General features: G+C 44.6%; 1 protein-coding gene across 2 annotated transcripts in view; it reads right to left on the bottom strand.

Annotated features, from left to right (window-relative positions):
- The window catches only part of LOC106587084 (tetraspanin-4), a 109,408-nt gene that overhangs the window by 82,098 nt on the left and 11,817 nt on the right, over positions 1 to 15,493 (bottom strand). For both annotated transcript variants that reach the window (XM_014175024.2, XM_045708307.1), the window contains exon 2: positions 6,643 to 6,722. In XM_014175024.2, the coding sequence (XP_014030499.1) occupies positions 6,643 to 6,705 (63 nt within the window). In that variant the 5' untranslated portion in view covers positions 6,706 to 6,722. The remainder of the gene's footprint in view (positions 1 to 6,642; positions 6,723 to 15,493) is intronic.

The following is a 15,493-nucleotide window of genomic DNA, read 5'->3' as shown; positions in this document are numbered from 1 at the left end:
GTAGGGAGAACACGCATTTTACAGCTTATAAAAAGGTATTGAACAAAGTGTTGACAGTGCTGAATAACAACTTAAACATGAACTTACACATAAAACAGCCGCTCTCGCTAGTCATGGTTTTAAAAGTTCAGAAATTATACAGTATCAACTTTGCTGTGCGTTTGAGACTTCTTTTTGCAGTCTATGGCTCAAGAAAGCTCATGTCTGCACAGTTATCTGATTGGCCAGCGGCAGGCCTGTAGGAGCACTTGATTTGCTCTCTGGGCCTGCCGGGTAGGCAGAGTATTTCTTTCAGACACATGAAATGGTTCAAATTAGGAACACTTTGCCTTCCAGTGACCGTATGTACATATCCAAGACAGAAGCCATGGATTACAGGCAACATCCGCATCAAGCTAAAGGCTAGAGCTTGCTGCTTTCAAGGAGCAGGACACTAATCCGGACGCTTATAAGAAATCCCGCTATGCCCTCAGACGAACCATCAAACCAGCAAAGAGGTAATACAGGTTTAAGAATGAATCTTACTACTCCGGCTCTGACGCTTGTCAGATGTGGCAGGGCTTGAAAACTATTAGATTACAAAGGGAAACCTAGATGCCCAGTGACGCGAGCTTACCAGACGATCTAAATGCCTTTTACGCTCGCGTCAAGGCAAACAACACTGAAGCATGCATGAGAACACCAGCTGTTCTGGACGACTGTGTGATAACGCTCTCGGTAGCTGATGAGAGCAAGACCTTTAAATAGGTCAACATTCACAAAGCTGCGGGGCCAGACGGATTACCAGGACGTGTACTCAAAGCATGCGCGGACCAACTGGCAAGTGTCTTCACTGACATTTTCAACCTGTCCCTGACCGAGTCTCTAATACCTACATGTTTTAAGCAGACCAGCATAGTCCCTGTGCCCAAGGAAGCGAAGGTAACCTGCCTAAATGATAACCGCCCCGTAGCACTCCTGTCTGTAGCTATGAAGTGCTTTGAAAGGCTGGTCATGGCTCACATCAACAGCATCCTCCCGGATACCCTAGACCCACTCCACTTCTCATACCGCCCCAACAGATCCACAGATGACGCAATCGCACTCCACACTTACCTTTCCCAACTGGACAAAATGAACACCTACAAGAAATCAGCCAAGACCTCAGAAAGAAAATGTAGACCTCCACAAGTCTGGTTCATCCTTGGGAGCAATTTCAAAACGCCTGAAGGTACCACATTCATCTGTACAAACAATAGTACGCAAGTATAAACACCATGGGACCACATAGCTGTCATACCGCTCAGGAAGGAGACGCATTCTGTCTCCTAGAGATGAACGTACTTTGGTGCAAAAAGTGCAAATCAACGGCAAAGGACCTTGTGAAGATGCTGGAGGTAACAGGTACGACAGTATCTAAATCCACAGTAAAAACGAGTCCTATATCGATATAACCTGAATGTCTGCTCAGCAAGGAAGAAGCCACTGCTCCAAAACCGCCATAAAAAAAGCCAGACTACGGTTTGCAACTGCACATGGGGACAAAGATCGTACTTTTTGGAGAAATGTCCTCTGGTCTGATGAAACAAAAATAGAACTGTTTGACCATCGTTATGTTTGGAGGAAAAAGGGGGAGGCTTGCAAGCCAAAGAACACCATCCCAACTGTGAAGCACGGGGGTGGCAGCATCATGTTGTCGGGGTGCTTTGCTGCAGGAGGGACTGGTGCACTTCACAAAATGGATGGCATCAAGAGGAGGAAAATTATGTGGATATATTGAAGCAACATCTCAAGACATCAGTTAGGAAGTTAAAGCTTGGTTGCAAATGGGTCTTCCAAATGACCCCAAGCATACTTCCAAAGTTGTGGCAAAATGGCTTAAGGACAAAAGTCAAGGTATTGGAGTAGCCATCACAAAGCCCTGACCTCAATCCTTTAGAAAATTTGTGGGTAGGACTGAAAAAGAGTGAGTGAGCAAGGAGGCCTACAAACCTGACTCAATTACACCAGCTCTGTCAGGAGGAATGGGCCAAAATTCACCCAACTTATTGTGGGAAGCTTGTGGAAGGCTACCCAAAACTTTTGACCCAAGTTAAACAATTTAAAGGCAATGCTACCAAATACAAATTGAGTGTATGTAAACTTCTGACTCACTGGGAATGTGATGAATGAAATAAAAGTTGAAATTCTCTACTATTCTATACTATTATTCTGCCATTTCACATTCTTAAAATAAAGTGGTGATCCTAACTGACCTAAGACAGGGAATTTTTACTATGATTAAATGTCAGGAATTGTGAAACTGAGTTTAAATATATTTGGCTAAGGTGTATGTAAACTTCCGACTTCAACTGTATATACCTTAATTACCTCAAACCCCTGTACATCGACTCGATACTGGTACCCCTTGTATATAGCCAAGTTATTGTCACTCATTGTGTATTATTATTATTATTATTATTAATGTGTTATTACTTTTCTATTATTTCTCTATTTTCTCTCTCTGCATTTTTGGAAAGAGCCTGTAAGTAAGAATTTCACTGTTAGTCTCCACCTGTTGTTTACGAAGCATGTGACAAATCAAATTTGATGACAACACCAAGCAGCCACTGCAAATGTGCCTATGAGTTTACCAGTCGAATTGCCAGAGTTTGAGGTTCCAAGCTTGTTTTATTCATTCTGGTTTCTATGCCTATGAGATACCGGAATGAATACACCCGTGAGGTAGAGAATGGTGCTGTTCCAGGTGGAGTAAAAAATAGCAGTCACACTGCACGCAGCCACCAATGATTGCATGACATGTTACTGATGGCGTTCCACAACATCACACTGCCATCATTCGGCTAGCTAAAGTTAGTTGCAAAGTTAGGCTGAAAAGTTTTGCCACCAGCTCCTCCTTGGTTGGTTTTTCAACTGGGGCGATGTTGGGAGGTAGGTCTGGTGTGTCAACTTTGAAATCTGGGTCTTTGTATATGATCTTTTATCTTCCTGCCGCTTGACAGCCTGCTGGACCAATCAGTTTCTAAAGTTGAATGTCTTCTGTTCAGACACTCTTCTCTATTCCCAGTCATTGGCGTTATGTTATCCTGTCCTACTGCCTATCCTGTCAATCTGCCTATGGTAGCAGAATGACGAGGGGGGCATTTTCTGAGCTAAACTGACCAAAATGCACCTCCAACAACACATAAAACCTCACATAATTTTCCCCCAAAACAATGACAATTTCTCTCAACCAGTGGCAAATTGACTTTTTAGGTGAGCACTGATGCTGCCCTGTGATAAGCAGTGCCCACTTTGTCAAAGGCAGGGGTGCAAAATACTTAGCTTGTCCATTCCCAGCGCGCCTCTCCAGGGTGCTGTTGGAGAGATGAATCGCTGCGGCGCTCCACCAATGTTCCGCAAAAAAAATGTCTGAACTCAGCAAAAAAAGAAACGTCCCTTTTTCAGGACCCTGTCTTTCAAAGATAATTCGTAAAAATCCAAATGACTTCACAGATCTTCATTGTAAAGGGTTTAAACACTGTTTCCCATGCTTGTTCAATGAACCATAAACAATTAATGAATATGTACCTGTGGAACGGTCATTAAGACACTAACAGCTTACAGACGGTAGGCAATTAAGGTCACAGTTATGAAAATTTAGGACACTAAAGAGGCCTTTCTATTGACTCTGAAAAACACCAAAAGAAAGATGCCCAGGGTCCCTGCTCATCTGTGTGAACGTGTCTTAGGCATGCTGCAAGGAGGCATGAGGACTGCAGATGTGGCCAGGGCAATAAATTGCAATGTCTGTACTGTGAGACGCCTAAGACAGTGCTACAGGGAGACAGGACGGATAGCTGCAGTGGCAGACCACGTGTAACAACACCTGCACAGGATCGGTACACCCGAACATCACACCTGCGGGACAGGTACAGGATGGCAACAACAACTGCCCGAGTTATACCAGGAACACATAATCCCTCCATCGGTGCTCAGACTGTCTGCAATAGGCTGAGAAAGGCTGGAATGAGGGCTTGTAGGCCTGTTGTAAGGCAGGTCCTCACCAGACATCAATGGCAACAATGTCGCCTATGGGCACAAACCCACCATCGCTGGACCAGACAGAACTGTCAAAAAGTGCTCTTCACTGACGAGTTGCGGTTTTGTCTCACCAGGGGTGATGGTCGGATTCACGTTTATCGTCGAAGGAATGAGCGTTACACCGAGGCCTGTACTCTGGAGCGGGATCGATTTGGAGGTGGAGGGTCCGTCATGGTCTGGGGCGGTGTGTCACAGCATCATCGGACTGAACTCGTCATTGCAGGCAATCTCAATGCTGTGCGTTACAGGGAAGACATCCTCTTCCCTCATGTGGTACCCTTCCTGCAGGCTCATCCTGACATGACCCTCCAGCATGAAAATGCCACCAGCCATACTGCTCGTTCTGTGCGTGATTTCCTGCAAGACAGGAATGTCAGTGTTCTGCCATGGCCAGCGAAGAGCCCGGATCTCAATCCCATTGAGCACATCTGGGACCTGTTGGATCGGAGGGTGAGGGCTAGGGCCATTCCCCCCAGAAATGTCCGGGAACTTGCAGGTGCCTTGGTGGAAGAGTGGGGTAACATCTCACAGCAAGAACTGGCAAATCTGGTGCAGTCCATGAGAAGGAGATGCACTGCAATACTTAATGCAGCTGGTGGCCACACCAGATACTGACTTACTTTTGATTTTGACCCCCCCCCCCTTTGTTCAGGGACACATTATTCAATTTCTGTTAGTCACATGTCTGTGGAACTTGTTCAGTTTATGTTTGTTGTTGAATCTTGTTATGTTCATACAAATATTTACACATGTTAAGTTTGCTGAAAATAAACACAGTTGACAGTGAGAGGACATAAATTTTTTTGCTGAGTTTATAATAAATCATGTAGCAGATATAGGATAAGTGAGTTTTCTGTAGCCTACAGGCTGGACATAAAATCTATGACAATGTAAGATGGACACTTTTTACATGCGGGTTTCTCCAATCAAATAGCCAAACCTAAATGACACCCAATCAAATAAAGATTGCGCTGTCATGTTAGCAAACAACATTTCCCAAAAACAGGACAGGTCAAAGTAAAATGGTCAATACGGAATGGACAATCACAAGTGCTGTCCAGGAGTTTCATCCCATTGTCATGATCAGTGGTTTCAAGTTTGTATCTGTACATTTTTGACAAGCTGATCATAGCTTAAATAGCCAAATTGGTTAGTTACAGGAATCCGGACTAAAAAAAGCCAAATGCAACGGTCTGTTTAACAAAATGGTGGGCCTACCACATGGATAGGCATCTGTGAAGGCTCCTCAGAGGAGGAAGGGGAGGACCATCCTCTTCAGTCAATTTCAGAAAATAAATGGGCCTACAACATAAAATATAACAGGCTAAGGGATGATTAGCTGTATTGATGATGGCACAATATGTTTACATTTAGGTAATTTAGCAGATGTTCTTATGCAGGGCAACTAACAGGAGCAGATCAAATTAAGTGCCATGCTCATGGGGTGCGTGGCTAGACAGAGGATACACCAAACATCCCTGTCATTTAGCTCCAGACTTTTAAACGGGCAACTATTTCCAATTGAAGAGCTCTGCCTGTTTCATCTTATTAGAAGCATAAATATCTTAACGCTGTCTGAAGAGGTAAAAAGCATACCCCATGACAAGACCTCTCTCACATGTAAGTGATCATTTTGTTTGCAAGGATGTATTGCCCGTGACACCCCCCCCACACACACACACACACACACACACACACACACACACACACACACACACACACACACACACACACACACACACACACACACACACACACACACACACACACACACACACACACACACACACACCTGCTAATGACAAATACATTGACCCCTCTCTGGCAGCAGGTAATAGCTGATTAAAAAAAGGGTCTGGAGGTCACTGGCTCCCAGGAAGGAGTGGGCCTTCGCAGTGATTGCTTTCCAATGTACAAGACCTCATTTTATTACAAAAGAGGACAGGCGCGTTCAATTAGTCAAAGGGGACCATAGAATCAGGACGCTGTAGAGAACCAAATTCCCAGAGCATGCAGAGAAAAGGATAAAGGAAGGTCATGAAGGGTGAGTATAGATAGACATCTGTGAATTTAAAGCTTAACGGTCACGTTTGACAAGCCGTGCAGGCGTCAAAAGAGTGGTGAGGGGACAGATACTATCGCATTGAGACTGACACAATCAAACAGACACAGTCAAGAGCCCCCAAGTGTAAAAAGATAGGATTGTGTAGTTGACGGACCGAATTGACAGCAGCCACTTTTGCAAAAGAGTAAGATGGATGTGATAATGATAATGAATTAAGAGTGTGACTATTTCAATAAAGTGATAGCCGCGATACAAACAGGTTTGCGCATGCATAGGCTGAACACAAACAGGCAGAAATATACCCACATAGAAATACAGAAACTAAACTTAATGAATCACACCCACATAATCACTCATATAAACACCCAGACACAGACAGACAGACAGACAGAGACAGACAGACAGAGACAGACAGACAGAGACAGACAGACACTGGACTCACCAAGACTTGCCACATCTCAAACACCCCCACCACACACACACACACACTCCAAATACCAAAAAGCTGGACTCACCCAGAAGAGGAGGTTGAAGAAGACCATACCGTAGCGTAGGCTCCTCATGCAGCCCTCAGCCATCCTGCAGCGCCGCAGCTCTAGGAGGAAGATGAAGGAGAGGTCCAGGTAAAACACCACATACTTCTTCCCCTGCGAGGTGGGGTAGCGGCCTTTAGCCGCCTGCGGACCCGGCGCCGTGTGGAAGCCGAATGCAAAGGGCGGACGTTTATACTCGTACTCGCCACTGTAGCTGTGGAAGCCCGAGGTGAAGGGTGGCGTCTCGGGCTTGCTGTCCAGTGAGGGACTGCGCCGGTACGGCGTCTCGTCCGTGCTCGAGCGCCTCATGGACCAACCAGAGGTGAGACGCTAGCAACAGCCAAAGTTTTATTTCAACACCCCCAAGAGCCTCAAAAGTCACTTAAAACCTAAACAGACACAAAGTCCAAATAACGTGTCCTCAGGTGACAAATGTGCATAGTTGTGGTGCCAGTAATGTGGAAGAGCAACTGTTCCAAATAGTTTCTAAGCAAACCAGCCTACAGTGTTTTCACCACAGAAACTGAAGTGTGATTAGGCATGTAGTCCAACTGTGCCCCTGCAGTGATAGACCAGCTAAGATTAAAACACATCACCTCAAATTCGTCTGTGGACGATATCTTGTCATCTGTGGTTATTCAGATTGCCTTCATTCGTAATCCTACACCTGTATATTCCCGTTTTAATGTTTGCTTAATCCTACAACACCTGTATATTCCAGTTTCCCTTTGCTTAATCCTACAACACCTGTTCGTTATATGTTCCTTTCCTGAATCCCACAACTACACTTGTCTATCACTTGAAAATATAAGCTCTAGTTTTTCCAATTCCTGCTAATCTCAGGTGAATCCGACACACATAATTGCAAGAGCGCTTGGCACTTCCCGAACTGCTCTAATGTGGTCGGTTGGCTGAGTGATACGTCACACCTGGTGCCATTAGAAATTCCTGAGCAGGTGCGCTCTGGCAGAGAAAACAGACACTGTTGACAACAACAACAGTGTTTTAGCCAATCAGTCTCTTTTACACCAGAACCACTTCTCCATTAAGACCGCACGCTAGTACTACATCCAGTTGGAATTGATTCTGAATGTTCACCAGTGTCCATTGTCTTGGCTCCACTTTCCCTCACATTCAGAAAAGTTAAAAGGAGAGAAGATGTGCAGACCAAGAGACAACACTGAGGTGAATGCGTGGGGATGAGTGAAAGGAAAAGATACGTGAGAAAAGGATAGGTAACTGAAATGAGGAGAGCATTCTTTGGTTTCCTTTAGATGAGCGCTCTACCACTTTCCTTGCCTGGTTTTCCTATTCGTCCTGGTTCGTTCTCTCTCTTCTCTAACTCCCCCTTTCTGCTTTTCCTCTGTTCCCCTTCCCGCAGCTGCTGTTTCGCAGGTCTACCTGCTACTTGCCTCACTCCCTCGCTCCTTCTTCACCTCTGTCTCCCTCCCTTTCTGTCAATCAGTTCCACAGTCCAGCCAGTAGAGCATTGCATTCAGGCAAGGTTCCCTCTCCTCCTCTTCTCTCCCTCCCTTCTGTGCACCCTTTTGTTTGTTTTCTCCTCTTCCTCTAGATGGGTAACTAGAGTAAAGTATCTGCCAGGGTCATTTCCAGAAGAAGAGAGAGAGACACCTTCCTTGGATGAGGGAAGAAAAAAAAGACTGCAGTGTTATAGCAACCGTCCAGCTCCCTCTCGCTCGCCCTTCCACGCTCCCTCTCTCTCTTTCTCTCGCTTACTGTCTCTCATTCACTCACACTATTTCAGCACTCCCCCCTCTACTCCTTGGTAACTGTCCTCAAATCCTGACAGTGAGATGGGTTGGAGCAGTCATTCACAGCCTATAGCCACACCCTACTACAGAGCTGAGCCAATCCGCTTCCTGCGTCCCATCCTCCCTCGCACCACACACTGTTCCTCCCTCTCCCTCGCTCTCTCTCTCTGACACACACAAACACGTGAGCATCAACCCCACACAAAAGAGGACCTGGTTAACATACCAGAAAGATGCTAGTGCTCCCTCTCCCTATCTCTCCATTTCATTCCACATTCTAAGGTTGTTCTCTCACTCAAACCTACGCTCTATAGACGCTTGACTACAGTCATGTTTTCTACCTCTATCCCCCCGACAGGAACAAACATACCCACACAGTGCAGCTACAATCCCATGCTGCAAGAAACTCTCCCTAGATATGCTTATGCTATAAACAAAATAACACGCTCCACAACTCTGTGACCATCTGGTTCAAAACAATGCATGGTGATGAAGTCTTCCAAGCCAACATGCAATTTCTTTTGAATAACAAAAAAGGTCAATTATGATTGAACTTATATTTTTCCCCTCGCCAAGATGCCAGTAGCAGAATATTGAACTTTCAGTTTGTTCTTAGATGCATGTACATGTTAGGCTTATGGGTAACTCAATGCCTTGCAGTCTATCATTGTTTATTGCTTGCTAATGATGTTTGGTAATTGTGTGGATCATCGAAAAAATAGCATTTGTATTGATATTAAATACTATACTGTATAATATACCTATTCAAAATCCTTTTCCATATACCTCACATATTGCTGACCATACAACATAAGGAATGTAGCACAGTTCCCTGTAGATATGCGTATCAGTCCATCAGGCTTACAGCCTAATCTCTCTTCTACAGGCTTAGAGAACCATGCCTGGTAGCCCCATCTTAAAGATAAAACCAGCAATGATAAACTACATTATGACAATTTAATGATGAATTAAAATAGGAGTGGAGGCTGGTCCAGGTAGGAAGGAGAAAACGGACCTCTTGTAAATTTGGGAAAAATACATCAAACATATTCAGACAACAATATGGATCATTTAATGTAAATACTATACACATACAATGTCCTACTTCCCATAAGAATAAATCATTCACGGTCTCTATAACCTTGTTGTTGTATGCTTGCCTTTATTTCAGACCCACAGAGAATGAATGAGTACCAGCCTATTATACATGTGGCTTAGTCGGCCAGTTGGCGCTTTTACAGTTTACAGAGAAACCCTGAGGCTCAGCAGGTTGTGAAATGCACTATACGTACGAAGCCACCTTCAATAAACAGACAAAGTGACCAGGAAATACAATAGTCTTAAAGTAGGGGAGAAGACTGTGAGGCTACATTCTAATGTAGTCATCATAGGCTAGCAGACCACCTACATCCAAGACAAGGACTCTTTAATAGAGGAGGAGTAGTCTATACCACTGGGACGTGACATTAATATTTTGTCAAGTGAACTAATGATAATGGTTGTGGAGTGACATCAATACTTTCATGCTGAGGACCAGTCAATAGCATGCTAGATCAATGTCAATGATCAACGCTTGAATATTGAGAGCAGGACTGTCTCAATAGGATGTAGATCAGTGGTCCCAAACTGTGGGTCAGAGACCCAATGTTGGATCATGACTGGAGTACAGGTTGGTTGGAGGATAAAAAAATATATGACTATGTAGTTAATTCCTTCAAATTGGCCAAAATATGACCTTAAATGTCTACATTTTCAAGCAAAGATTCATTTATTTTACTACATTTTCTATTTCCATTGCCTGGGTTTTTCAGCTGCACAAAAAAAATGAAAAAATGTATTGGGTTTTATTTTGGAAGGAGGCAGGGGAAAATGTGGACTTTCCACACAGAGGGGATCAGTACAATTACCAGATACTAAACACTATGCAAACCCAGTAAAAGAAACCAAGAGAAAAACAACGGTATGCCCCTCTGAAGAGCAACGGTAGATTACCTCTCCAAGTGTGAAACGACAAAGGAAATGGAACTTTAATAATTCATCAAATCTACCGCAAAGCCTCCACACACACAGCCTCCATATAATTCATTTCTATTTGATTTGCAGTCATACCGGGCAGTGTGTATCTAAACACAGTTCCACACAGTCCACACTTATATCCACACTGGGTGGCATTCAATCAAACTCACACTGCAGGAAACCCTGTACTGTCCTAAATGGATTTTACAAACATGGATCCAGCACCCAACTTTTTTTAAAGAGTAATTTGTAAGTGAGCACATTGTCTATTTTCGCATCTTAATTACAGCTATAGTGATACAAACATCAAAACAGAACATCGGTCTCAGCCCTAAATAAACTATAGTGATATGTAAGAGGGCACCTGCTGTCCATCCATGACAATTCTCAGCCCGGGGACAGTGTCAAGAGATGCCAGCCTGATGCTGATCTCGTCACACCTAACAGCCCCTGTGAAAACCTCTTCACCCGCCATAATCACAATGTATGCATATCTGTCCGATCTCTCAGTGATGTTATGAGCCTAATCCATCTTCACTAACATATCAGATTTCTCCTGTTATAGGATAATAATATTCTCCACTCGAGAGTCGAGGAATGCTTTCTTTACGCATCAGCACATGCAGATTACGAACATGATTGAGAATGAGTGCGTTTGTAATGAATGGGTGTTGAGACAGGGGAAAAGGTGTATGTGATACTGACACAGACACAAAACTGGGGTTAGGGGAGGTGTTGGCTGATGGCAAGTCTAATCCCGCAGCCATTGTCTCCCGAGGAATTAGATGAGATTGGAGGGGAAAATCCCCTTAAAAGGACAGGGTGTAAGGATTACAGGACATAATCCATCTATCACACATACACACACTCATAGATCCCCCCCCACACACACACACAGGATTTAAGAAAAAATTGACAATGTTTGTATGACCCCCTTCCAAGCAGGCCCATTTTTAACACATTCCTGTGACAAGTGGTGGTAGTGGTATGCAGATGTGGATGGGCGTTTATTTGAATAAATTCATTGAATATACACCATCAAAAATACATCTATTATTAATTTGTTTTGGTAGGTCCTAAGAAACACTATAAGACAAATAAAATGTATTTTTAAAACGACACATATTTTGTAGTAAGAATACAGAATAAAATAAATCATATTTTTCCCACACAACTTGTGTCACGGGAAGGTGAAAAAAAGTTATATTTTTGAAACAGCCCAAACCCATGCTTTTTTCAAATCCATGTTTCATCTCTTTCTTACCCACTTTGTCAGGATGCAGACGTAGGGTCTTACGTTGTGCGTATCTTCATCATGATACTGATAGAAAATAATAGCAATCCTATTTTCAAGGGCATGCGAGTCTCGTGTTAATATTTCACAACCTCCGCGGGCTTGTGTAGTTGCATACATGCGATCGAGCAAAATAAAAGGCGTACATTAGATTTAGGCAACATTATTGCATGCTGAATGATTCTCATCAGTGATAGATGGGCAAACGAATAAATGAGCTATACAACCCCCACTTATTTGGGCAGCCAGAAACCAATTAACCAAATAGCCTATACAGACAGAGATTCAGTGAAACAAAATCACATTGATTGAAACAAGTCAATGACGTCTCAGGCTTTTGGGCAAACGTAGACCTAGGCTACTAAGCGACTGCAAGTGAAGAGCAACATAATCCACTTGTTAAACTACATAACATGCTGGCAAAATATTCAAATAGATGAGCCAACTAGACAAGATGATCGTGAGCAGCACTCACCTCAATTTAGATAACATTTCCCCAGCCTGTTTGTTGCCTAACCAATACGAAAACGGAGATTCAGTGAAAAACTACATCTCACATTTATCAAGAGGAGTCAAAGGAGTCAATCAAAACGGTGCTGAAATTATAATCTAGTTGGCCACACGCAGGTATGGCTTCAAATGTATTACAATGATTGGATGACTTCGGGAGTTTCAATAGCAACAATTTGATACATTTACATTACATTTACATTTAAGTCATTTAGCAGACGCTCTTATCCAGAGCGACTTACAAATTGGTGCATTCACCTTATGATATCCAGTGGAACAACCACTTTACAATAGTGCATCTAAATCTTTTAAGGGGGGGGGTTAGAAGGATTACTTTATCCTATCCTAGGTATTCCTTAAAGAGGTGGGGTTTCAGGTGTCTCCGGAAGGTGGTGATTGACTCCGCTGTCCTGGCGTCGTGAGGGAGCTTGTTCCACCATTGGGGTGCCAGAGCAGCGAACAGTTTTGACTGGGCTGAGCGGGAACTGTGCTTCCTCAAGAGGTAGGGGGGCCAGCAGGCCAGAGGTGGATGAACGCAGTGCCCTTGTTTGGGTGTAGGGCCTGATCAGAGCCTGAAGGTATGGAGGTGCCGTTCCCTTCACAGCTCCGTAGGCAATCACCATGGTCTTGTAGCGGATGCGAGCTTCAACTGGAAGCCAGTGGAGAGAGCGGAGGAGCGGGGTGACGTGAGAGAACTTCGGAAGGTTGAACACCAGACGGGCTGCGGCGTTCTGGATGAGTTGTAGGGGTTTAATGGCACAGGCAGGGAGCCCAGCCAACAGCGAGTTGCAGTAATCCAGACGGGAGATGACAAGTGCCTGGATTAGGACCTGCGCCGCTTCCTGTGTGAGGCAGGGTCGTACTCTGCGAATGTTGTAGAGCATGAACCTACAGGATCGGGTCACCGCCTTGATGTTAGTGGAGAACGACAGGGTGTTGTCCAGGATCACGCCAAGGTTCTTAGCACTCTGGGAGGAGGACACAAGGGAGTTGTCAACCGTGATGGCGAGATCATGGAACGGGCAGTCCTTCCCCGGGAGGAAGAGCAGCTCCGTCTTGCCGAGGTTCAGCTTGAGGTGGTGATCCGTCATCCACACTGATATGTCTGACAGACATGCAGAGATGCGAAACGCCGCCTGGTTATCAGAAGGGGGAAAGGAGAAGATTAATTGTGTGTCGTCTGCATAGCAATGATAGGAGAGACCATGTGAGGATATGACAGAGCCAAGTGACTTAGTGTATAGCGAGAATAGGAGAGGGCCTAGAACAGAGCCCTGGGGGACACCAGTGGTGAGAGCGAATGGTGCGGAGACAGATTCTCGCCACGCCACCTGGTAGGAGCGACCTGTCAGGTAGGATGCAATCCAAGCGTGGGCCGCGCCGGAGATGCCCAACTCGGAGAGGGTGGAGAGGAGGATCTGATGGTTCACAGTATCAAAGGCAGCAGATAGGTCTAGAAGGATGAGAGCAGAGGAGAGAGAGTTAGCTTTAGCAGTGCGGAGAGCCTCCGTGACACAGAGAAGAGCAGTCTCAGTTGAATGCCCAGTCTTGAAACCTGACTGATTAGGATCAAGAAGGTCATTCTGAGAGAGATAGCAGGAGATCTGGCCAAGGACGGCACGTTCAAGAGTTTTGGAGAGAAAAGAAAGAAGGGATACTGGTCTGTAGTTGTTGACATCGGAGGGATCGAGTGTAGGTTTTTTTCAGAAGGGGTGCAACTCTCGCTCTCTTGAAGACGGAAGGGATGTAGCCAGCGGTCAAGGATGAGTTGATGAGCGAGGTGAGGAAGGGGAGAAGGTCTCCGGAAATGGTCTGGAGAAGAGAGGAGGGGATAGGGTCAAGTGGGCAGGTTGATGGGCGGCCGGCCGTCACAAGACGCGAGATTTCATCTGGAGAGAGAGGGGAGAAAGAGGTCAAAGCACAGGGTAGGGCAGTGTGAGCAGGACCAGCGGTGTCGTTTGACTTAGCAAACGAGGATCGGATATCGTCAACCTTCTTTTCAAAATGGTTGACGAAGTCATCCGCAGAGAGGGAGGAGGGGGGGAGGGGGAGGAGGATTCAGGAGGGAGGAGAAGGTAGTAAAGAGCTTCCTAGGGTTAGAGGCAGATGCTTGGAATTTAGAGTGGTAGAAAGTGGCTTTAGCAGCAGAGACAGAAGAGGAGAATGTAGAGAGGAGGGAGTGAAAGGATGCCAGGTCCGCAGGAAGGCGAGTTATCCTCCATTTCCGCTCGGCTGCCCGGAGCCCTGTTCTGTGAGCTCGTAGTGAGTCGTCGAGCCACGGAGCAGGAGGGGAGGAATAATAATACATGATGATACATGCCTTCAATTGAAATAGCCTACTTTATTCCAATATTTTCGTCATTCAGTGATATTTATTCCCACAGTAATTCTTTATGGGTCCATCCAGTTGTGGTTAAAACATTTCATGCTTAGTGGTAGGGTATGCGAAAAAGAGTGACATGCCTGGCAAAGTTTAGAACTGGCAGGAGGATGGTTAATTTGTGCTGCCTAGCAACCATCAAGAGTTTAAGAGCGTAGTGCGTGCCTCAGCATTAAACTACGTTTCATACTAAAGTCAGCATGCCTTGATTCGGCTGGCGCCTAGCCTAACGACTGTGCTCGCATACTCCCTTAAAATACCTTTGCTTGAAAAACGAGAGAAAAAGCAGCAATAGTTCTGTTTGTCTATCTTGAGACACCGTAGCCAAAATAGTCAGTATTCATCTAAAATAACTCAAGAAATCTGTCATTCATTTTTACGTTTTGGCCGAGGAGATTTTTGTCGCGCAATTGTACATCCAACTAAAATGTTTGGTGAATAATCCCTACTGTTGACCAATCACCGACGAATGGGCATAGATTTGGGCTACCGACTTCAGTTTGCCTCGAGAAAACATTGTGTGCGCACGAACAGCCGGAAAACCCTTGCCGAAGACCAAAACAATCATAAAATGTATTCATAATATATGCACAAACTGTTCCGGATGGGAAGTATGCCTTAAGCCATAGGCAGAAGTTTACTTAAATGATTACTAGATCATTAGGTGGAAATTAAAGTTTTGGCTTTGATACAGGTGTTGTATTAGTCTATAAATAAATCTGCCAAAATTCGTAATCTCTCCCATGTCTTATTCGACTAGTAGTTGTTCTGAAATGTTTATTGCTTGCCTATATATGACTCCCTCCTCTATGTTTAATATAACACACATAATTATTAATTTTGGTTGCCTAGCCTGACGGG

The sequence above is a fragment of the Salmo salar genome, chromosome ssa26 (genome assembly GCF_905237065.1).
Source record: "Salmo salar chromosome ssa26, Ssal_v3.1, whole genome shotgun sequence".
NCBI lineage: Eukaryota > Metazoa > Chordata > Actinopteri > Salmoniformes > Salmonidae > Salmo > Salmo salar.
Note: the sequence above shows the minus strand (reverse complement) of the source record. Positions and strands in the feature narration are given on the sequence as shown.